Source organism: Eschrichtius robustus, chromosome 18 (genome assembly GCF_028021215.1).
Source record: "Eschrichtius robustus isolate mEscRob2 chromosome 18, mEscRob2.pri, whole genome shotgun sequence".
Lineage (NCBI taxonomy): Eukaryota > Metazoa > Chordata > Mammalia > Artiodactyla > Eschrichtiidae > Eschrichtius > Eschrichtius robustus.
Genome location: NC_090841.1, coordinates 1708274 through 1731894, shown reverse-complemented (window position 1 = coordinate 1731894; position 23621 = coordinate 1708274). Strand labels below are relative to the sequence as shown.

At 55.3% G+C, this 23621-nt stretch overlaps 1 protein-coding gene across 2 annotated transcripts in view; it reads left to right on the top strand.

Annotated features, from left to right (window-relative positions):
- Positions 1-23621, top strand: part of LATS2 (large tumor suppressor kinase 2) — a 47474-nt gene that overhangs the window by 17938 nt on the left and 5915 nt on the right. For both annotated transcript variants that reach the window (XM_068526370.1, XM_068526371.1), the window contains exons 3-6: positions 17320-17452; positions 18456-19735; positions 20684-21266; positions 22223-22405. In XM_068526370.1, coding sequence (XP_068382471.1) covers positions 17320-17452; positions 18456-19735; positions 20684-21266; positions 22223-22405 — 2179 coding nt within the window. The remainder of the gene's footprint in view (positions 1-17319; positions 17453-18455; positions 19736-20683; positions 21267-22222; positions 22406-23621) is intronic.

Genomic DNA, 23621 nt, shown 5'->3' with positions numbered 1-23621 from the left:
CACTTGCTGAACGAGAAGGTGCCACCAGCTTGGGCGCCTTCCCTCTGAAGATGCCTTGCATGGTGTTCCCGCAGGTGCGCCCGTGCTGGCCCCCCCCGACACCAACAGAAACTTCTCCGTCAGTGTACTTGAATTCTAGTTCATTAACGGTGCAGAACTCACCGGGAGTAGTAAATAGTAGCTTAGACGTATAGGAATACTGACGTAGTTGATAGTAACCTGTTAAATAAATAAAAATCCATGAATCAAAAAGCAAAACAGAATGAGACGGTCCGTCAGTGGGCAGCCGCAGCCTGCCGGGTTCTGCAGTGGGCGCCCGGTGGGCCCGGCGGAGGCTCCCAGGCCCTTACTGCCCGTGGGGGGGCGCCTGCGTTGCCCCTGGCGGCTCGTCTGAGTTGAAGTCTGCGCTGAGCCTGATACACGCCTGATTTGGAGGACTTCGTGCAAAAAAGAGAATGTAAGATATCTCTGTACCTTTAACATTGATTGCACTTGGAAGAGACATATGGGAGTAAATAACGTATTAACACTAATTCCACTTTTACCTTTTTCTTCTTAAATGTGGCTACAAGAAAATGAAAGTTCCTCTGTGGCCCGCGTTAGCTTTCTGTCGGGCAGTGGTCAGTTGTGCCAGTGAAGGCAGGCGGTCGAACCCTCGCTCACTCCCTGCCCAGACCTCGTGCACTAGAAATGTCAACCAGCTTGGAAAGAGCAACTCATACTTTCATGACTACTATAGGTGTATTGTTTTCAAAGTCGTAATTTATGTTCGTTATAGAACATCCTAGACATTGTAGATGAAAATGAAAGCAGCTGAAAATCTTACCTCTGAAAGACAGCCACTGATAAGATTACGGTTTTAACATCAATATTTTGATAGATAAACACTTTCAGTCTTTTATATGTGTGTGTGTGTGTGTGTGTGTGTGTATACTTTATTTATTTATTTATTTCATCTGCGCGCAGGTTTTCTCTAGTTGAGGCGAGAGGGGGCTACTCTTTGTTGCGGTGCGCAGGCTTCTCATTGCAGTGGCTTCTCTTGTTGTGGAGCACGGGCTCTAGGTGTGTGGGCTTCAGTAGTTGTGGCACGTGGGCTCTAGAGCGCAGGCTCAGTAGCTGTGGTGCACGGGCTTAGTTGCTATGCGGCATGTGGGATCGTCCCGGACCAGGGCTCGAATCCGTGTCCCCTGCAGTAGCAGGCGGATTCTTAACCACTGTGCCACCAGGAAAGTCCTATATGTATGTATTTTACAAGAAAACAACTTTTTGATTTTTACTAAAGGCTTTAGGTTTATCATTCCATGAATTGTTGCTTCTTTCCATATACTGGTTCTTTTTCTTCTTGTGTTTAAGTCTGTTCATGTTTTTTCACAGTTGAATATTGAACTTTTCTCTGTGCAGGTGTGTAACTCGCTGTGGCATCCCCACAGGATGCCAAGATACTTGCTTTGTTTTTTCCAAAGTCCCCCGATTCTTTTTCTCGTAGCCAGTAGCACAGAATGTGTCATTAACTGGACCTCTGTCCCATCCTTTTGGAACCCTCAGATCTTGTTTCACTGTCAGTCCTCCATTTCACGACTCAGGAGCCCCGTGTTCCTGTTGAGGGTGGCAGGCTCCCCGCCCGCAGGCGCTGTCGGGTGAGCAGCTGATCCTGAGTGAACCCGGTCCCCACTGCGGGCACCGCGCAAGGCCGGGCTCTGCGAAGCAGGGCTCGCGGACTGGACCCTAATGCTTTATTTCTTGTGCAGTTGTGTTTTATTCTGCCCCACACGGTGTCTTACCCATTTTTTAAAACGTCTGCTGCCAGTTTTTAAAAATCAGGAGCTTTCACATTATAGTTTTGGAAACAACCTAAATGTCCATCGACAGATGAATGGATAAAGAAGATGTGGTACATATATACAATGGAATATTAACCATGAAAAAGAATGAAATAATGCCATTTGCAGCAACATGGATGTAATTAGATATTACCATATTAAATGAAGTTAAGTCAGAAAGAGAAAGACATATCATATCGCTTATATGTGGAATCTAATTTTTAAAAAAGATACAAATGAACTTATTTACAGAACAGAAACAGTCTTACAGATATCGAAGAAAATCTTATGGTTACCAAAGGGGAAACATGGGGGGAGGGATAAAATAGGAGGTTGGGATTGACATACACACAGTGCTATATATAAAATAGACAATCAACAAGGACCCACTGTATAGCACAGGGAACTCTACTCAGTATTCTGTGATAACCTATATGAGAAAAGAATCTGTAAGGAATGTATATATGTATATGTATAGCTGAATCACTTTGCTGTACACCTGACACTAACACAACATGGTAAATCAACTCTACTCCAGTAAAATTAAAAAAAAAAAAAAAGATTGCCTAAATGGGGAATACCAAACACCAGCCATTGGCAAAGCATCCAGCTGAAGAGTAAATAAGGGGAATTTTTATTACTTTTTTTTTAAATATATGATGAAGATAATAGATGTGTCCCAGAAAAAGTCATTGTTTCTTTGAAAGCAGAGCCTCGACGCTTTTTTCTCCCACCACAGTGTATCTGGAAAATCCCTTTGTGAGCAAAGTGAGGCTCTTCTGTTCTCAGTCAGGGCGAGTAACTCTCTAGCAGCTCCAGTTTCTCAAAAACACGTGCGTGAAGGCTGTGGCAACACTCTCCTAGCTGGAGTGACTTGTGTTTGTGTCTGTGACACCCCTGGTTTCTCCCCTGCTTGCCGACCAGCCCGTAGAAGCCGTCCTCTGACTCGGTCTGCTTAGAGCCGGGCTGGGGGGGTGGGGGGTCGCGGAGCTCCGGGCCGGGTCCCCGCTCCTCCGTGGTGTCTGTCCTCTTCCTCCTCACGTGGATGGACCCTCTCCCTTCACCCCGGTCGCCGCAGTGTCACTAGGTGAGGTCAGCTCTTCCGATTCGAGGACGAAAGTACAGGAGGCCCAGTGGAGGTTTTCACTCGCGGTCGTGGGGCTGAGCGGGCGGCCGGTCCGCACCCCGTTGCTGCTCTGTGACCGGGGCCCGGGGCCCTGGGAGCACCCCTCCCGGGCCGGCTTCCCGGGGGCGGGAGGGAAGCGAGGAGCCGTGCCGGGTTGGAGGCCGAGCTGGAGCAGGGCCTGTTCTCTCTGGGACCCTGGGTGCGCGCAGCAGCCGCGCCTTTCCACGCTCTCCGTCCTGGAAACCAACCGCTCACTTTCAGGGGCGGGCGGAATGGAACGCACCGCCGCACAAGCGCCCTCCTCCCAGACGGCGAATCAGGAAACACCTTTTCCTTCTGGAAGGATCGCGGTCACCTGCCCCTGGGCTGTGGCCCAAGGAGAATGAAGGGAAAGTAGAGCAAGCCTCGGACCCCTGTGGCCGCCTCTCAGGACCACGTGGCACCGGGGACACGCCGCGGGGCTGGTCTGGGCTCCAGAGGCGCAGTGCGGAGGGGAAGCCCGGGGCCTCCGGGTGGCAGGGGCCGGTCCTTGCTGACCTCGTGCAGCTGGGCCCGGGTGCCTCGTCTGTGCGCAGGTGTTTGTGGCCAGGAGGCCATGTCTGGACGGTCTGCGGTGAGTCCAGGCGCGGGCCTGGGGACGGAAACGCTCCTCCGGCCGCCCGCGGGGCCCCTTCCCCTGACACCCCCCTCTCAGGACTCTCCCCACGGCTCCAGGACCAGGAGGCGCCCGCAGTCCCGCCCCTGACGCACCGGGGAGCCGGACGCGCCTGGACCACAAGGTCCTCGCGGCTGATGGAGACGCCTGCCAGGCTTGCCCGTGTCGCAGCGGAGTCGGTGTTGTGCTCCGGGGACGTTCTTTTATTTTTTGTTATTATTTTATTTTAGTAGAATTGCTTTACAATGTTGTGTTAGTTTTTGCTGTACAGTGAAGTCAGTCAGCTATATGTGTGTGTATATATATATATATATATATATATATATATATATATATATATATATCCCCTCCCTCTTGGACCTCCCTCCCCCCCCCCCCCCCCCGCCCCGCGGTCTCACCCATCTAGGTCATCACAGAGCACCGAGCTGAGCTCCCTGTGCTATACCGCAGGTTCCTCCTAGCTATCTGTTTTACACGTGGTAGTGTATATATGTCAATCCCAATCTCCCGATTCATCCCACCCTCCCCTTCCCCCACTGTGTCCACAAGTCCATTCTCTACATCTGCATCTCTATTCCTGCCCTGCAAGTAGGTTCATCTGTACCATTTTTCTAATATTCCACATACATGCGTTAATATATGGTATTTGTTTTTCTCTTTCTGACTTAACTTCGCTCTGTGTGACAGACTCTAGGTCCATCCACATCTCTACAAATGACCCAGTTTCGTTCCTTTTTATGGCTGAGTAATATTCCACTGTATATATGTGCCACATCTTCTTTATCCATTCATCTGTCGATGGACACTTAGGTTGCTTCCATGTCCTGGCTATTGTAACTAGAGCTGCAGTGAACATTGTGGTACATGTCTCTTTTTGAATTATGGTTTTCTCAGGGTATATGCCCAGTAGTGGGATTGCTGGGTCGAACGGTAGCTCTATTTTTAGCTTTTTAAGGAACCTCCATACTGTTCTTCATACTGGCTGTATCAATTTACATTCCCACCAACAGTGCAGGAGGGTTCCCTTTTCTCCACACCCTCTGCAGCGTCTGCTGTTCGTAGGTTTTTGATGCTGGCCGCTCTTGACCGGTGTGAGGCGACACCTGACGTATGTGGGGTTCTGTCTGGAAGGGGAGGGATGAACGGCCACCTGCCTCAACCCCTACAGCACAGCCGGCGTCACTCACAAGAAAACCCACGTTTCCTGTTCTCCAGGAAAGTGTGCCAATGAAAAAACAAACAAGCTTAGTTTTCTGAGAGATTTAAAATATTTAATTAAAAACTCAAGCAAAAAGACAACATGGTCTCACTTTTCTAAATGTCCGAGTCCTCTGTCGGCCGTGGCCGCTACTGTGCGGGCTGCCACTCTGCGTACCAGGCACCACACAGGTACTCCCTGCAGGTGAGAAGAGGAGGAGGCAGGTGGGCTGCTGGACCTGCTTCCCCGGGTGCGGGGGGTGGGGGGGAAACGAGATGCAGCGCTAACTTAATTGTCACAAAACAGACTCGATCTTAGTGCAGTTCAGGTCGCTCCGCTGGAAAAGGAATGTTATTTGTGAATTTCTGAGGAAGGAGTTTTCATTTGGTTGAATCTGTAAAGTTAAGCCACTCAGCAAACGTTTTTTTTTTTGAGTGTCTCACTCCTCCTTCCTTGGCCCCAGGATGTTTGGCCTGTCGCTCAGATTAGACTTTCAGCCTGAGAGCAGCCGGCAGAGCTCGTGTCGCTGCTGGGCTGGCAGTCACGCCTCTCACCCAGGGATGGAGGGTGCGATGCCGCGGGGGTCTCAGCATCTCCATGCTGCCTGAGAGTTGCCAGAAAGCCGTCCTGGTGGGTGACTTTCAGGAAAGGAAGCAGCATACGCTTTTCCTCCAGAAACGGCCATTCACAGGAGTCCTGGCCGAGGGATCGCGGCACTCATACTGCAGCGCTGGAGCCCCACGCGGGGTGAGGTGGGCGGGCGGCTGTTTACCTGCCGGCCTCCCTCCTCTGGCTCCGGCCTCCCTCCTGTGGCTGCTGCCTCAGCGTCAGGCGTGTTTCAGGCAGAGAGTCTGTCTCCACCAGGTTTGGTGACGGCAGCTGCGTTACAGACCTCACCGCCTGTTCTAGTTTTCTAGAATTATTTTATCTGTTTTTTTTCCCCTAAATATTTAGCATTTTAATCCCACTTCCTTGTTTAATTTTAAAATGATCTAGTCACATTTAATGGAAGGACAAGAACGAGGACATTCCAGAGAGTAAATAAAAAGAACATTCCAACACAACTCGAAAGGGCACCTGTAACACAGGGTTCTGTTCCGGCCTTTAACAAGGTCAGGGCTGTGTGTCACTTAGAGCCTTTCATTACCTTTCCTGCTTGTTTTAGAGCTTGTCTACAGAAAATCAGACTCTTTGCATGGATTTTGGAATCATAGCAAACACTGACTTTTGCTTCTATAAGGTGTACTAATAAGTATTCCCTGGAGCCCATTGCTGAGTCTAAGAAATGAGAATATTCTTCGGCATCAAGTCAGGGCGACTGCTCCCGTCCAGTTGGGACTGACCTGGTGAGTCCACAGCTCTGGTGAGAGGTCCTGGAGACCACAGAGCAGCTCTGCTTCACCTGCCACCACAGCTGAGGGTTTAACTGGCCTGGGCAGCGTGTGGGAAGTGGGCAGTGAGACCCACGGGTGTGGGCCTCTTCCTGCCGGAGGGGGCACCTCCCTGTCACCCCTGCGTCCCCGCAGCCGAGACCGTGAAGCCGCTGACTCGAGCACTGCCAGTTGCTCTGTAACAGCTACAGGCACTTTTTTTTTTTTAAATTGATTTGTTTATTTTTGGCTGTGTTAGGTCTTCGTTGCCGTGTGCGGTCTTTCTCTAGTTGCAGCAAGCAGAGCTACTCTTCGTTGTGCACGGGCTTCTCATTGTGGTGGCTTCTCTTGTTGCGGAGCATGGGCTCTAGGCGTGCGGGCTTCAGTAGTTGTGGCACGCAGTCTCAGTAGTTGTGGCTCGCGGGCTCTAGAGCGCAGGCTCAGTAGTTGTGGCGCACGGGCTTAGTTGCTCCGCGGCATGTGGGATCCTCCCGGACCAGGGATCGAATCCGTGTCCCCTGCATTGGCAGGTGGATTCTCTTTTTTTTTAGAATTTTTTTTTTTTAAATTTTATTTATTTATTTATTTTATTTATGGCTGTGTTGGGTCTTCGTTTCTGTGCGAGGGCTTTCTCTAGTTGCGGCGAGCGGGGGCCACTCTTCATCGCGGTGTGCGGGCCTCTCACTATCGCGGCCTCTCTTGTTGCGGAGCACAGGCTCCAGACGCGCAGGCTCAGCAATTGTGGCTCACGGGCCCAGTCGCTCCGCGGCATGTGGGATCCTCCCAGACCAGGGCTCGAACCCGTGTGCCCTGCATTGGCAGGCAGATTCTCAACCACTGCGCCACCAGGGAAGCCCGGCAGGTGGATTCTTAACCACTGCGCCACCAGGGAAGCCCCGTTACAAGTGCTTTGAGCGCCTCTCCTTCCCACCTGGTCCTTGCTATCACTGTGGCTTTGGGTAAGTCGCTAATCCGTCTTACTCGGGTTTTGCATCTCTGACACATGGCTGGCGGCATTCACTTCTCGGGGTGATTGTGGCGGACAGGACGGGGCTTAGATGCAGGGCCCTCTGTCCACACATTCACTCCACAGGCCTTCCTGCTGCTCATTTCCTTACAAATCTGCCAACAGCCTGTACGTGCGACTCTCCAACAGGGGTGCTAATGGCATCTTCTAAGAGCATCGTTTTGAAGTGGGACCACTGCTAGGTAGAAAGTTTGGCTGGAAGGTTTCCTAGTGGAGCTCCGGCAGGTATTGATGAAGCTTTCTGTCGTCTTTGGAACTCTTAACTCTGCAGCGGCCCAGATGTTTGAAATTCCTGGCCGAGGGCAGAGCCTCCCATTGTACGGACCCGTCCCCGAGGTGGGTCAAAATAGCTGTTTTCTCAGAGAAAACAATCGTGTGCCTCCGAGCACGAGCACGTGTGCGGCTATTGTCTGGTGTTGAGTCTGCTGCCTGTGGGCACGTGACCAGCTGGAGAAAACAGGCCTCCCTGTAACGAGGAACATCCCTGCAGCGGTGTCACACGTGTCCGTGGAGGGTGGAGAGGACACGGGTTCTGACCTGCAGCCGGAGCTGACACACACGCACGGTCTCTAGAAGCCCGTCTCAATAGAGCCGAGAGAAGGAAACAGATATTTTTAAACAGCAGCCAAAGAAGAGGTGAGAGGAAGTAAGGGGGGTCGTGGGTCCCAACACCAGAGAACCTGGTGGTTACCTGGCTGCGTTTCTGGAAGATCATCAGGCCCCCATCGCTCTGAGGTGCCACCGTGAACATGTTGGTATCTGCTGTGATTTTTTTAAAATTTACAAAATGAGGTCATATCGTATGTGCTGTTGGGTTTGTTTGCTTTGGCTTGTGTTGGAGGCTGTTCATACCTGGGAGTGATGGCCACGGCGCTGATGGCAGGGGCTGCACTGTAGGGTGACTGGCTGGAGGCCGGGCTCACTGCTGCCCACGTCCGGGCTTGGCTTCTCCGGGGGAGGGGAGACCCTCAGCTCTGTGAGGTGTGGCGGCGCCGAAGGGCCGTGTACTGGCTCCCTTGACCCTCTGCCTCACTCCTGTGCTGCCCGTCTGCCCCTCGCTGTGCTGCAGTCTCTGGTCGGAGCTTCGGGTTCAGTGTCCCCGGGGGAGGGGAGGGCCGGGCTGGGTGGGACCCTGGGTCCTCATCCTCTCCTGCCCGGTGGGCTCACAGCTTGCTTCTGGGCGTTTCACCGCCTCCCTCTGGCTTCTCTATTCCAAAACGTCCTGAGGTCCCTTCTCCACTGTGACTGTCGCGTCAGAGCGCGGATGGAAAGTGATGAGAGTGATTTGGCGGCTGACGCACCAGGTATGAGCCGAAGCCCCGTGTATGTTTTTGTGACCCACTTTTTGTGCTTGGCTTGTTTTACTTTACAGTATATCATAAGCATTGCCCCGTGTCATTTTATTCTCTGACACACTGTCTAAAAAAACAAAGTGTCGTATTCCAGTGACTTGATGATAGACCTTGGTCTATTCTGGGGCGCTCGGGTTGTTTGAACGTTGTCACCTGTAAGCAACAGCCAGTGGGTTGGACCCTCATTAACTCTTTCACTGCTGGACGGGACCCGCTGGGCCACAGGAGGGGCTGTTTGAGGCAGGAGCAGGTGCAGAGGGCAGTGGTGACTTGGCGCCTGTAGAGCCTCCAGGGCGGAGACCACGCAGGGCCAGCGCTCTCCCGTCCCCGTGCGCTCACGAGATGGGGCCGCCAGGGCAGGAAGGGCTGGGCTTTTGCACGTCTGTTCCCTCGTTCGTTCATGGCTTTCCGAGCGCCCTGGCAGTTCCTGTCTGCCAAGCCGTGGACACAGACGTGAGCAGGACGCAGCTTCCGGCCCCGAGAACTTCAGGATGAGCAGGCGGGACTGTGGAGAAGAAGCACAGGCCGTGCGTGGGGCAGGCAGCTCTGGGGCTGGTTTTCCTGTCAAATATGCTTGTGATGGCTGCTGCTGATGTAATATCTCAGACGTTCACAGAAGTAGAGAGAGTGATGTAACATTTTCCCACCTTGTTCCAGAGACCTTTGGGAGAAACGCTGTGTCACACGGAACAGCTTCTCTGTGCCTCCGTCCTGGGTTCCTCATTCCCATTCGTGTTCGGTGCTATTGCTTCAGATGCGTTCTGTAACCAATCTGCGGTATTGTTTTACAAGTTTTTTAAGACCCCTGTATAATATGATTTGGCAGGTTCCTTTTTCCGTCCGCATCATGTTTCTGAGGTTTATCGACGTTGATGGACGAGGCTTCCGTTCATTGTAATTGCTGTCATTTCACCGCCACTTACGTCTCCGTTATCCCACTCATGGATGTTTAGATCGTTTCCAGTTTTCCATTCTCGACAGAAGTGCAGCACGTGTTCTCCTGTGTGTCTTCTTGTGAACATGTGGGGACTTTCTCCGGAAGTGGGGTTTGTGGGTCACAGGATGTGAGCATCCCTGACTTTACCAGATGCTGTCACAGTGTTCTGTGTGGGTTACAGGTCAGCATCTCGTCCGCAGCCTCTGCGGGGCGGTCTTCCCTGTCCTAGCCAACACTTGGTGGTGTCAGGTATTTTAAATACTTGTCAATCTAATGAGTGTGCGATGGCCCCTTGTTTTAAAAAATGCAGCCTCTGATTACTGATGATGTTGGACTTCTTTTGACTATTTGGGTTTTGAGTTCTGACTTTACCACTGACTGTATGAACTTGGGAAATGATTACTCATTCTGAGCCTCAGTCTTCTGATGTTTTAAAAAATATTTTATTTATTTATTTGGCTTCGCCGGGTCTTAGTTGTGGCACGAGGGATCTTCTTTGCCGTGTGCGGGATCTTTACTTGTGGTATGCGGGATCTAGTTCCCCGACTAGTGATTGAACCCGGACCCCCTGCATTGGGAACTCGGAGTCTTAGCCACTGGACCAGCAGGGAAGTCCCAGTCTCCTGATTTTGATAAAATACAAGCACCTACATTTTAGGGCGATTCCAAGACTTGGAGACCTCGTGCACAGCTCCTGCTCCCTCTCTGTCTCAGCCCTGAGTCCTCCCACCAACAGGGCCCACGAGGCTGCGCCTCCGTTGAAGAGACCCTCCCAAAGGCTGGTCTGCAGCACGAGAGGAGCCAAGGTCCCCCTGGGCTGCGAGGGCCCTCCCGGGAACCCAGCAGGAGTCTGTGGGGACCTGGACAGTCGGTGTGTCTGCAGGGTCACGCCGGCCCCTTAACCTCGCCCATCCCCCTTAGACTGTGCTCTACACAGCGCAGCCAGGGGACCCTTTTAAAACAGAAGTCGGATCTTGTGCTCCAAACGCTAGGTGGCTTCCTGCCTCGATCAGGGTAAAAGCCAGCGTCCTTGTCCCGGCCTACTCGATGGGCTTTCACACTGGGGGTCGACGTCGATTTAAACCCTGAAATCAGTTTAAAGGATTTCAAACATGTTTTTTTAAAAATATTTATTTATTTATTTATTTGGTTGCCCCCGGGTCTTAGTTGTGGCACGCGCGTGGGATCTAGTTCCCCGACCAGGGATCGAAGCCAGGCCCCCTGCATTGGGAGTGCAGAGTCTTAACCCCTGGACCACCAGGGAAGTCCCAGTTTAAAGGATTTCAGAACCACGGGGTAGAGTCGGCCAGAAGGGTGCCTGCATAGCAGCTATGTGCCTGTGTGCGGAGCTCCCCAATATGTGTCCATTTCAAGGTTACACTGTAACTTTTTCTTTTTAATAGATTGTTTTTTGTTTTGGGGGTTTTTTTGTTTGGTTGGTTTTGTTTTTGGCCGCGTGAGGCTTGCGGGATCTGAGTTCTCCAACCAGGGATTGAACCCGGGCTACGGCAGTGAAAGCCTGGAATCCTAACCACTAGGCCACCAGGGAACTCCCTAACTTTTTCTGAAAATTACATAAAACCTAGCCTGGAAATTTGTCTTCAGTACCATATTTCATAATTAAACATTTTTGTAAATTTCACTGTTATCTTTCAAGGGTGTAGAAGTAGCAGAAGACTGTTTTCCTTCTTAGGTGAGCCCATAGCTTTCTCAATCGCCCCATTTACTTGATAACATTTTAAAAAACAACCATAGAGAAGAGAGCTCCCTGAAATCTGCATGTAGACGTCCCTTCCCCTTGAAACCTGTGGGCTGACGGTCCCCAGCAAAGTGGGACGGAGGCCGTGCAGAGGGCTACAGGACACACAGGAAAAGAGCAGCTACTCATTTAAAGCGCAGAAAGGAGCTCGAAGGTCTGTGACTAAGGATGCTTGGTGGGGAGGCCCATGTGCTGTCTGTGGGTGAGACGTCTGAATGGCAGAAGTTGACGGTGGCCCTTGTCTGCACGGGAAGAGTCTCCCCACACAGGCCACTGAATTTCGGGAGCCAAGGCTGGCTTGTAGCTGAGGAAGAAATCTGTTCTTCCAGAATCACGCTCGGCCGCTGGCGCTTGAGCTCTGCTGGCTGGTCCATCTCCCGGCGTCCTGACACCCAGTCGCGGCGCAGGTCTGGCCTTCGTGGCTCCGTCTTGTGTCAGCAGGTACCAGGCGGCGGGCAGCCTCCGCCCCCGTCCCCTGGGCCCAGGGTCCCGCTGGTCACGCACTGGACTGCCACCTCCTGCTTCGTCGTCCGGCATCGTGGGCTGAGACAGAAACCGAATCCTTTCCTTCGTGAAAACCTTGTAGCTCTGACGACAAGAGTGCGAGCCAAAGCTCCCCATTAAGCCCCTCCTTGATTCCCCTCCTGGCCCTGGAGGACAGTGGCCGGAGGCCCTTGGTCCTGCCTTCTCGCCAGTGTCTTCTCTCTACCCTGTAGAGTCCACGGTGCGGTTCAGAACCAAGTGTGCGGAGCTTGGAGCTTGGCAAGCCCTTCCTTCTGGACCCTTGTCCTGACCTCCGATCCTGCCCTGAAAGGAGCCGGGGCCCTGCCCAGCAGGGGAGCGGGAAGGCTGGCCCTGGGCCCTGTCGCACCGTGTGCCCCAGTTCAGACCATCCAGTGAGGCTGTGTTGTCCCCAGGCTGTCTCTGCCTGCGACCTTCTCTTCTGAACTCTGCCCACCCCCAGCTCCACCCTCTGTCTGGCGTCCTCAGCTCAGGCTTTGAACGCGCCTGTCTCTCTAACTTAGCATCAGGTTCTTTGTGTTGGGACACCATGGACCTCTACCCACTCGTGTCGCCAGGCCCTCTGGCTAGTGGTGACCAGCTCCCCCCTGGAACCTGTCTTCTGAGGGGCCCGCACCGTCCACCCCTGTGCTCTCTGCCACGGGCTCTGTGCTTCCCCCAGAACTCAGAACGCCAGGGCTCGTCTCTCCCTGGCAGGGATGGTCTGGCTCCTTCCTTGTTTCCTGGGGCAGAAGAGAATGTCCTAGAGATTTTGTGAAAGGGAGGCACGTGGTTTTGTGTGTGTGCCTATTTATTGGGTGACTTGTGCAAGCCCGGTTTTAGAGGACCTGTCGGCCTCCCTAAAACCAGGCATGTGCTGGTGAGGGTGCGGTCAGGGGTTTCCTGCCAGGGCACCGGGGGGGGGGCCCTGCTGGGGAGGCCCGGCAGAGCCGGTTCCCTGAGCCCAGCGGTGGGCCCACTGTGTCCACGGGCAGGTTCATGCCGCTGACCGTCCTTAGGAGGCCCTGACCCTGGGCAGCACATGTGCTGTTAAAACTGGTTCCCTACCCTTTCCTGGAACACGACAAAGTGTTTTTGTATGTTATATTCTATTTCTCTATGGCTTTTCATTATTGACAAAAATGGGAGTGTTTTTTTCAAAAAGAGGTTGGACCTCAGTTATCATAATAGGCATATCCAGGAGTGTAGCGCTCCTTTAAGAACAAATCCCACGAAGATGTAAGAATGGTTTTGTAGTTAAATATTAACCCAAGTAAAATACTTATTTAAGGGCCTGTGAAGTTGCAAGACCATGCCGAAAGCAGTACTTCCTGCTGACTGTGTAGCCAAATTATGATAAATAGAAGCAAAGTAGGTATTTTATTATTGGGCTCATAATAGGACAACTGGAATAGCCTGCTGGATAGACTGAAATAAAGACATGTTTAGGTTCTCAAACTTCACTAATCACACCAGTAATCAATATTATGATAACATTCTCATTTCCTGTGTGTGTGTGTGTGAACTCACAGGGGATTTTGGTAGTTTCCCTGGAATGGGTCACACCTCCGCTCACCTGTCTCAATAGTGCCAACAGTAAAATCCTTAATGTTTTAGCAAACATCCCTCGAAATCATGGAACTTTACAGCTGAAGGGAGCTTTGGGATGACCTTAGGAAATCTTGCCCTCTCATTGGACTCAGCTGTGATCTGGAGGATTTTTGTCATCTGCCCATAATTATGTAGCTCGATAACACTGGCAGCTTTATTATAACGGAACTGGACGTACGCATAAGTATTCTCATCATCTTACGCTCTTTAACAAGAAGAAATCATTGCATATTTCAACATAAAACTGTCAAACTTTTTTTCCTCGTGTTCTAATCAAGCCCTTGTTTGTTGACGGTGCTCACATTTTGCACGTCACTATTTCTTCATGTTGTTTACACTACTGAAAGTCGCACATTTTGTTCACTGCTGTGTCCTCCGTAGAGGAGAATATTAGATGCTTAGTGCTCGTCCAGCAAGAGAATTTGGCCATAGCAAGTATTTTTGGGGCTGCGTTAAGTGTATCCCAGGGAATACATTAATTATAATTAACATAATCATTCCCTCATTGGATTATTTAAGCCCTTTCTACTCCTGCCCCACACCCTTCTGTTTGAGGGGCTGATTTATTGTATTATGTCTAATTCGGACAGACATCTTTATGCAAGTTGATTTTTAAAATAGGATTCTTCTAAATTGGCCTGAGAATTTTAGGAAGTAAAATTATTAAATCAGGGCGCACGTTTAATAACTTTTGGTACTTGTTAACAAATAGTCACCTCAAAGGACCAAAAATATATGACTGTGAAGAGTTTCACCAGCCCACTTGCCTTTACAACGATTTTGTTTTGGTGTTAACAATTCAATATAAAACGCTATTTTATTAAAAGTGTTTCTTTGCTCCTTGGGGAGGTTGAGCATTTTCCATGCTTGTTTAATTTTAGCCCAAATTTCTTCTTCATTCCCTACCTATATGTTACTCTAAAAAACATCTTTTTCCTCGGAAGCGCTCAGCGGGCGCCCTGCCCCGCGGCCTTGCTGCAGGGCCGGGACCTTCAGGGGCCACGCCAGGGCCGAGAGCCGCAGTGGTGCCTCATCTTCTCGACACCCACTCACAGTTCAGATTCAGAGGCCACTTGCGGGTTTTCTTGGCGTTAGTTTTCTCTTCTCATTCTCCGGGAGCCGCGCGGGTGCTGGGTGTGTCGGGCTGGCTCGGGATCCACCGCTCTGCGGGGGCCTGCGTCTCCGGCTCGGGCCCCAGGCAGGCTAGGTCGCCCTTTCCTTCTCCGTCACAGGCAGCCACCCGCCCTTCAGGCTCCTGGAAGCACCGCGGAAACGGCAGGGCGCAACGCAGCTGCCCTGCCCCCGGGCTCTGGCGCTGCGGGACTTTCAAGCCGGGCAGCTCGGGGGGTGGAGCACAGGGGACAGAGGGAGGGTAGGGGGGAGGGGACGTGGGTCTAGAAGCCGAGGGGCGCGGGGGGGGGCGCGGGGGCAGCCGTGCAGACCCTGGGCCCCTGCGCACCGGGCTCCCGGACGCCGGGGGCAAGCGTGCGTCCAGCTGGGGCGGAGCTCAGGGGCAGGGTGTGGGCGTTCCCGGGCACCGCTCTTACAGGGCACTCCACGCTGCTGGCCTGAGGTCTGGGCACTGGAGTCACAGAAACGGGGTCCTGCTGTCTGGGGGGTGGAGGTGAGACAGGGTTGTGATTTCCTGATGGATTTAAAAATGATCCCGAGTTTCCTGCAGTTTGTGGCTTTTTTTAGTATTTATTTATTTACTTACTTATATTTATTTTGGCTGTGCCAGGTCTTAGTTGCGGCATGCGGGATCTTTAGTTGCAGCATGCGTGCGAGATCTAGGTCCCTGACCAGGGATCGAACCCGGGCCCCCTGCATTGGGAGCGCGGAGTCTTACCCACTGGACCACCAGGGAAGTCCTTTCCTGCAGTTTTTAAAGCACGCCTATACATATATGTCTAGTGGTGTCTCTGAGAGTTAATGTACGGAAACTGCACACTTGCTAAATTTGGTGGAAGGGACAGACAGCAAAGGCAAGACTGCCTGACTGGGTTGTTTAGTAAACAGGTGGGCTCATTAGCGTGGTCGGGTGTGTGATGGGTGTATGGTTAGTTGGTGGGTTGTGCGATTCGAAACAGCCCTGTGAGCACGTCGGTACCTGTGGTTGCCTCCCGGTGTTTTTGCTCCTTAAGGCCCTCGACTGGCGAAGCATAAGGAAGGTTGGAATCTTGAGGCTGTGAGGCGAGTACGCAGCAGGGAGTTTGAACACACACACGGTCTGACGTGGTTGGTCCTCAAAGTCAACGCTTCCTTGACACGTAGCCGGTCTGAAGCAACGCACACGTGTGGCCGGTCACCCCAGAGAAGCCAAGGCTTTGGTCCCGTCCCAGACACAGCAGATGGGCTCTGTCCACAGGGGGCTGGCTCTCCCCCAGCTCGTGCCCTTTCCTTCGATCCCAAGGCAGCTCTGGCTACCGCTGACCAGCCTCGCAAGCCGTCCCTTCCCGATGCTCCCCCCAGAGGCCGTCTCCCCCCCAGCCCTTGGCTCGCGGGTGGGGTCTTCCTGCCTCTTCTCTCCCGAATCCCCGAGGACACAGGCACAGGTCACGGCCGCGTGCGCGCTTTGTCCAGCCACCCCGTGGGGCCCGGCCAGGATGGAGTTTAATATTATGTACACAATCAGTGGATGTGAAGCACCGGAGTCCTTCCCGCCCCTGCGTTAGGTGGGTGGGCGCAGCCCTGAGCCACAGGAGGGTCAGGCCCCCAGGCTGTCGCAGTCCTAACAGAGGGGCAGACACAGGCGCGGGGACAGGTCCACTCTGTTAGCCTCGAAAAGCCCCTGGCCCGGCAGGCGGGGACAGCGGCTCATCCGTCCTCAGGGCCCAGGGCATCTCCTGGGTTTCTGCCGTGGCTCTTTGCTGAGCGGCCTCTGTCCCCTGGGGTCCTGGGGTCGGCCTGGGGTCCTGCTGCCTGCTCACTGCCTTGTCCTCTCCTGTCTGAGCTACAGCAGTCTCTGTCAGTGCTCTCCCACCCCTGCTGCTCTCAGACCCCTCCCCTCCTGTCACCACCCCCTTCCTGCATTTGCAGTTCCCTCCTCCCCGCCCGCCCACCCCTCCACCTTCAGAAGACCCCTGTCTGTCCACAGAATCCCCTCTTGCTGCCCCTCCCGGTTCCATCCCTGAAGGCTGGCTGCCCTGTCTGCCCACAGCTCTGCAGAGCCGACCCAGGGCGCCTGGGCCACAGCCCTCGCAGCCCTCCCCCTCCGGCCTGCGCACCCGACCATGGTGTCTGCAGCTCTGCTCCTGGCCCATCCTCTCACTGACCCCCGACCCTGCTGGAGAGCTCCCGCGACTGCCTTCAGATAGGGGGCTCGGTCTGTGGTGCCTCCCCGCCGTCCCCTCCCGCCTCCCCGTTCTCCCCCCTCCAGGCTCCTGCTCTGGCTGTACCACCTGCTGCCAAGAATACCTTTCCTCCACTGAGCCCTCCGGCTGCCCAAATCCCGGCTGTCCTTGAAGAGCCGGCTGTGCCTCCGTCTGGCCTGTGATCAGTCCCTGGTCCCTCTCCGTCCTCCGGCCCTCTTCCCCAGGTGCTCACCCCGCCAGCAGTGCTGGGGCCTGTGCTGGGCTGATGTCCTCTCTCGCCCACCGCCGCGCGCATGGGCACGGGGCACCGTAAACAGTAGACGTGCAGCTCTCCCCTCGGGGCATGGGGTCCCTCCCCCAGGAAGCCTGGGGTGAGGAAGGCCAGTTCTCTGACTTCCACAGGCCAGACGGGAATTTCAGTCCAGTCACAGAAGCTTTCTCAGCAGGAGCAGGACGTACGGTCTTCCAGGCCCATCGTCGCGGTCTGGGGGTCAGTGTGTGTGAGGTTGTCATCGGCCCCTGAGGACACGTCCCCAGTGGTGCTGGCTCGGAGCCGGGCGCAGGGCGGGAAGGCAGTCCTGGAGGCTTCCTGTCGAGGGGACGCGCACCCAGGCCCCCACTGACGTCTCTGTGTCCGCCCCACCCCCAGGAGATGGCGGGCAGGGCCCTCAAGCAGACCGGCAGCCGCAGCATCGAGGCTGCCCTGGAGTTCATCAGTAAGATGGGTTACCTGGAGCCGGGCAAGGAGCAGATCGTGCGGGTCGTCAAGCAGACATCCCCAGGTGAGCACGCTGGGGGCTGCGGGCAGGGGCCATCCTGACGGTCGCCCAAGGGCGGGGACGGCGGGTGGCAGATATGACACTGAGCTGGGTGCTTCCTACTTGCTGGGTTTGTGGACTTGTTTTGCTTATGAAAGATTGGAAAATTCACTGGATATTAAAATGAGGCAACGCCACGGGTTCTTTCTGCCTTCTCTTGGGCTTGTGGGGGAGTCTTTGAAGGGGCAGCTTATTTCATTGATTCTGAAACACACCGTTTCCCACTCTGTGGCCTCTGAGAGCAGGCTGCCCAATGGCAGGCGCCTCCAGAGCTGGAGACCTTGGGCAGAGGTGTGGGAAAGCCCCCCTGCTGCCCCTGGGGAGGGCCAGAGGCCCCAGCACCGGATGTCCTGCCTTGCTGGCTGTTACTGAATGTTTGTTTGCTGGTAGAGCAGATGGGGCCACTTTGGGGACCTGAGGTCCCTGGGTGTAGTAAGAGATTCAGGATATTGAACAGGAGTGTTCCCTGTTTTGTGGGAGACCTTGGATAAGCCCAGTTCATCTGCTGAGGGGGAAACTGCACGGGCTTTGTGGCCGTATCTTCCTTGTGAGGAGGACACAGGTTTCTGTTTTCTTCCTGATTGAGGAGTTCCCTTAAACAGTGCCTCGCTGGCCACCGTGTCCAGACTCTGAGGGTCCCGGGGTCTGTGTTGCAGTCCAGCCCCTCAGGAGGCAGCGCCCACTCTCTGATGACCCCGCACCTACCTTGCTCGTGGTCTTTCTGATGCATCATCTTAGCCTGAGAACACAGTGTCATTTGCTGTGGCTTCTGCTGGAAGCACAGCTGCAGAGAGTCTGGGCTCGGCCGGGTGCTCCGCGGGGGCGTCCTCGGACAGGCAGGGCACGGCCTTTGGGCTGGGAGCCCGGCGCTGCCCACGCGGCCGTCACTGGCGTCAGGGGCCTTCCCAGGCCTTCGGCCGCGGAGTAGCCGTGCCGCGGCGTCAACCTGCCGTTCCCTCCTCTGCAGGAAAGGGCCTGGCGCCAGCCTCTGTGCCGCGGAGGCCGAGCTTCGAAGGAGCAGGTGACCCTTTCCCGCCCTACGCCCAGGTGAGCGGGCCGGCCTTCGAGGGCCCCGCCGCCCTGGAGGAGGCGACCCGCCAGTACCCGGACTTCCTCTTCGCCGCCGTCGGGCCTCACTGCCGTCCACACCCACCCAAGGGCTATGCCGCCGCCGGGGAGGCCGCCGGAATGAGCCTTCCCGGCCCCGGGGGCCCGGCGCCCCCGCTGCAGGGCCCGCACTACAGGGCCCCCCTGCTGGTGCCCGGGGAGCCCCTGGGCTACGGCGTCCAGCGCAGCCCCTCCTTCCAGAGCAAGACCCCGCCGGAGGTCGGCGGGTACGCGGGCCTGGCCACCAAGGGCCCGGCCGTGCAGGTGCAGGTGCAGCCCGGCCTCGCGTTCCCGCCCCCGGGCGGCGCCGCCGCGTACGCGCCCCACCCGCACCCCAAGCAGCCCCACCCGGTGCACGCAGGGGGCCCCCGGGGCGCTGTGTTCGCTGGCGACAGCCCCCCGCCGGGCCTGGCCACCCCCTCCCGGACCGGCCTCGGCGCCGAGCGGTTCGAGCCGAGCGCGCCCCCCGCGCCGCAGTGGCCGAGCGCCGGCCTGGCCCGGCGGGACTCGCTGCAGAAGCCGGGCCCCAGCAGGACCGGCTCCTTCAACGGCCACCAGGCGGCGGCCGCGCCCTCCCCCAACGCCATCACGGCCGTGACGGCCGCGCACATCCTGCACGCGGTGAAGAGCGTGCGGGTGATGAGGCCCGAGCCCCAGACGGCCGTGGGGCCTTCGCACCCCGCCTGGGTGCCGCCGCCGGGCCCCGCGCTCGAGGGCCTGGAGCCCCAGGACGAGCACCCCCCCGGCCCGGGGGGCGCCGAGGCGCGGGGCCGGCCCCCGCCCTACCCCCGGCACCTGCTGCGGCCGCAGGGCCGCGCCGAGCAGTACGACGTGGACGGCCTGTGCGCGGGGCTGCAGCAGGGCCTCCGGGGCAGCCGGGCCGCCGAGCCCCCCGACGGGAGCCCCAGGAGCCCCAGGGGCGCCAAAGGGGAGAAGGCGGGCAAGGACCGCAAGCAGATCCAGACGTCCCCGGTGCCCGTGCGCAGGGGCTTCCGCGACGAGGAGAAGCGGGAGTCGCGCATCAAGAGCTACTCGCCGTCCGCCTTCAAGTTCTTCATGGAGCAGCACGTGGAGAACGTGCTGAAGACCTACCAGCAGAAGGTGGCTCGCAGGCTGCAGCTGGAGCAGGAGATGGCCAAGGTGGGCCGTGGGGTCGCCGCGGGTCCCCTCGTGCTGCCGCTGCACGCACCTCCCCTCCAGGCCGGTGGTCTCCCGGGGAGGGGGGCTGGTGTCGGGGGTCCCAGCCGGAGAAGTCCCGCAGGTCGCGCTCCCCTTCCCCCTCACTCTCGGGAGGGGACGGGCTCTGCCTGATGTGCCGGCGTGTAAACGAACACATTGGTTTTTATGGTAAACGAACACATTGGTTTTTATGGTAAACGAACACATTGGTTTTTATGGTGTGTCCTTACTCGTGCACAAATCCACCAAGTTTTTCTAACTGCTAAGGAAACATTTTGAAAGAGTAGAAAGTTTGAGGTTTTATACATTGAAATTGTGGGATTTATAAAGAAAAATATATCTAGTAGTGATTCATCTATTTCTTAAGTCTATAGTTAGCAAATAAGGTTCGAAATATACCCTAGTTGGCACTAAACTGTTAGAAAAGGTAATTATTAATGAAATTATTTACATTAAAATGCTATGGTCAATTTAAATCACACAGAGCCGTTAACTCCAAATTCTAAAAATAAGATTTGTGCCCTTCCCGCTGTCCCATTTTCGATGACTTTGTTTTCCCATTTTCCCCTGAACTATTATTATTACATTGCTCTTAGAGCTCCAGGAATTTTGTGGTCCCCTTTCCCCCAGATTTTTATTAATATAAGTTTCCTGTAGTTTTTAGAGCCTAAGGTCACTTGGAGAAAGAACTCCCTGTTATTATGTCTTCCCTTTCGATTCCAGATCTGTGACTCTGTGTGGATGTAAAGAACAAAGAGTTATTTTCTCGCTTGTAGTGTCTGGCCCCTGGTTTCCGCGGATCGATTGGGGTCCCCTCGGTTCTGGGGCCTCTTCCCCACCCCTCCCCCTCCCCCTCCCCCTCCCCCTGGGCTCCGCCGGGGTGACCCTCCCCTGTTTCCTCCTGCGCAGGCCGGGCTCTGTGAAGCTGAGCAGGAGCAGATGAGGAAGATCCTCTACCAGAAGGAGTCCAATTACAACAGGCTCAAGAGGGCCAAGATGGACAAGTCCATGTTCGTGAAGGTGAAGACCCTGGGCGTCGGCGCCTTCGGGGAGGTGTGCCTGGCCTGCAAGGTGGACACGCACGCCCTGTACGCCATGAAGACGCTGAGGAAGAAGGATGTGCTGAATCGAAACCAGGTGGCCCACGTCAAGGCCGAGAGGGACATCCTGGCGGAGGCAGACAACGAGTGGGTGGTGAAGCTGTACTACTCGTTCCAGGACAAGGACAGCCTGTACTTCGTCATGGACTACATCCCGGGCGGCGACATGATGAGCCTGCTCGTCCGCATGGACGTCTTCCCCGAGCAGCTGGCCCGCTTCTACGTCGCGGAGCTGACGCTGGCCATCGAGAGCGTCCACAGGATGGGCTTCATCCACCGCGACATCAAGCCGGACAACATCCTCATAGATCTCGACGGCCACATCAAGCTGACAGACTTTGGCCTCTGCACAGGGTTCAGGTGGACGCACAACTCCAAATACTACCAGAAAGGTACCGTCTCAGGCCAGGGTGGACGCGGCTGTGCCGCCCCGGGCCTTTCCTTCCTCTCCTGGGGCGCCGCTGTCACTGGGTGATTTTATAATTTGGTGTGACATCCTTTTCTCCCTGAAGAAGTCGTATGATGTGTGAGGTGTTTTCTTTTTTAAGTTGGTGGCTTCAAATTTTACTCATACATTTTTAGGACAATAGGCCGTAGGGTCTCATGGGGCCTTGCTGAGGAGCTATCACTCTGCCCTACTAAAACAAGCCTTAAAAAACAAGCCTCCCAGCCTCCCACGGAGCCCTCTGTCACAGCCACCCCGAATCTACCTGCAGGCACAGACCTGGCTGTGGATCCAGCTTAACTCCACCTCCTGTGGTCCTGCTACCTCGAAAAGTCAGAAACAGCTGGTCATTATCTTAATTATGGCTTGAATTTTTATAATAGTTATTTTAATACTCTATAGCTCAGGCTTCTATTTTTTAACTCAAAACTAATCCTAAATCATTTTATTCATTCCCATTTTTTGGCACTGAAGTCGTTTGTGTTCATATTTTCTAAATCCTCTCACGCTTTTCCATGCCCGTCTTAAAACATGTCTATCAAACAGGTGGTGTTAGCCTTTGAGACGGGCCTGAGAGGCCCTGGGGCTACCATCCTACAGTCGCTGAGCCTTTCTCACCGGCCCCGCACTGTCACCCGGCACAGGGCACCCAGCACAGGGCACAGGCCCCGTGGCCACCTCCCCCATGCTGCCCGTGTTGGCACGGGTGTGCACCTCACGGCTTGGGTGCGAGACCCAGGACCTCAGCCACGTGCGAGATGGCGGGAGGAATCTTTCTCTCACTGTGTCAGGAGCCGGGTTGGATTACTTTTCCTTTTGAAGCTATGGGTTTGTTGCATTGTTGAAGAGTGAAAATTAAGTTTTTCATTCTCTTCTTTCCTCGCCCCGCTTCCTGGGTGAAAGGGAGTCACAGCAGGCAGGACAGCATGGAGCCCAGCGACCTCTGGGACGACGTGTCTAACTGCCGCTGTGGAGACCGGCTCAAGACCCTGGAGCAGAGGACGCGGAGGCAGCATCAGCGGTGTCTGGCTCATTCCCTGGTTGGGACCCCAAATTACATCGCCCCAGAAGTGCTCCTCCGAAAAGGTGCGTGCTTCGGCCCCGCACCCAAGCCAGGTGACCTCTGAGGGTCCCGAGCCCCAGCTTTCAGAGACTCGGAAGTGTCCCCACTGTGTGCTCACGGGAGCCCGAGAGCTGGATTCTTTCCTTAGCAAACACAGCCTCCAGTGTGTGTCCCTCTGTTTGGGAGCTGCCTTTGCTTCTGGGCCGTCTCCACTTGCCCCTCCTTAGGCTGGAAGTGACAGGCTGGGTGCGAGGTGGGCTTGCTCCCTGGAGCCCAGAGGAGTCGCTCCAGAACTGGTTTTGACAGAGTCGTGTGATAGACAGGACTGGTGGGGGGGGGGGGGGGATGCGGGGGGGTCCTAGCTGGGTCAGCCACCTTCACTGGTCAACGGGTGTGAGGATACAAACACTGTGTCCTCCAGTTCGCCGCCGCAGGTCCAGAAGCACCTTCAAGGTAAGATTTGGGGACAGCAGGGCTCCGTCCCATCCAGCGGGGCGCCTGGCCGAGCACAAGAGGCATCTCTGACAGTCAGCTGCAGGGCCCGCAGCGGCTGCATTTGTTCATCTGATTCCGTATGATGAACCCAGAGAGCAGTGGCCTGTCTGTTCTCACGTGTTGTTGCCAGTCGTTGGAGCCAGGACCCTCGGTCCTCGCCCGTGTTCTCTGTGAGCTGTGTGCCCCAGCGCGGGTTACTAGCCTCTCACGGCCTCACGCGTAACAGCAGTGCCTTGAGAGGTTAGTATTAACCTGGCTGCCCAGTAAAGGTCTCCCCCTCCCCCTCCTTTCAAAGAGGGAGGGGTGGGTGCTGGCTTGTGGGGGAGGACACCCGTCTCCCCCAACCCCCCCGTTCGCAGCAGCCCAGCGGAGCCTCCGGGGCCAGACGGGCAGGGGCTGCAGGTCACACTTAGCAAGAATTCGGTGGCAGCAGGACCGGAGCGGGGCTCGGACTGGGACGTGGGACAGAATCAGATCAGCCTGCTCCGCAGCCTCCACGAGGCCGCCCCGCCCGAGCCCCAGGCCGCCGGAGCCCTGCGGGGGGGCCTGGCTCCCTCGGTGCCCCCAAGGGGCGCGACAGGTGGCAGCCGTTCCCTTTGCCAGTTTCATCCCCTCGGTTCTCCCAAAACCTCCCCAGGAAGCCTCCCCGAGAAGCCTCATCACTGGCCTCACCTGACCTCAGGTCACACAATTTCTGCTTTTTAGTTTCTACGATTTTAACTTGCGTCTGTTCGTGTTCTTTAA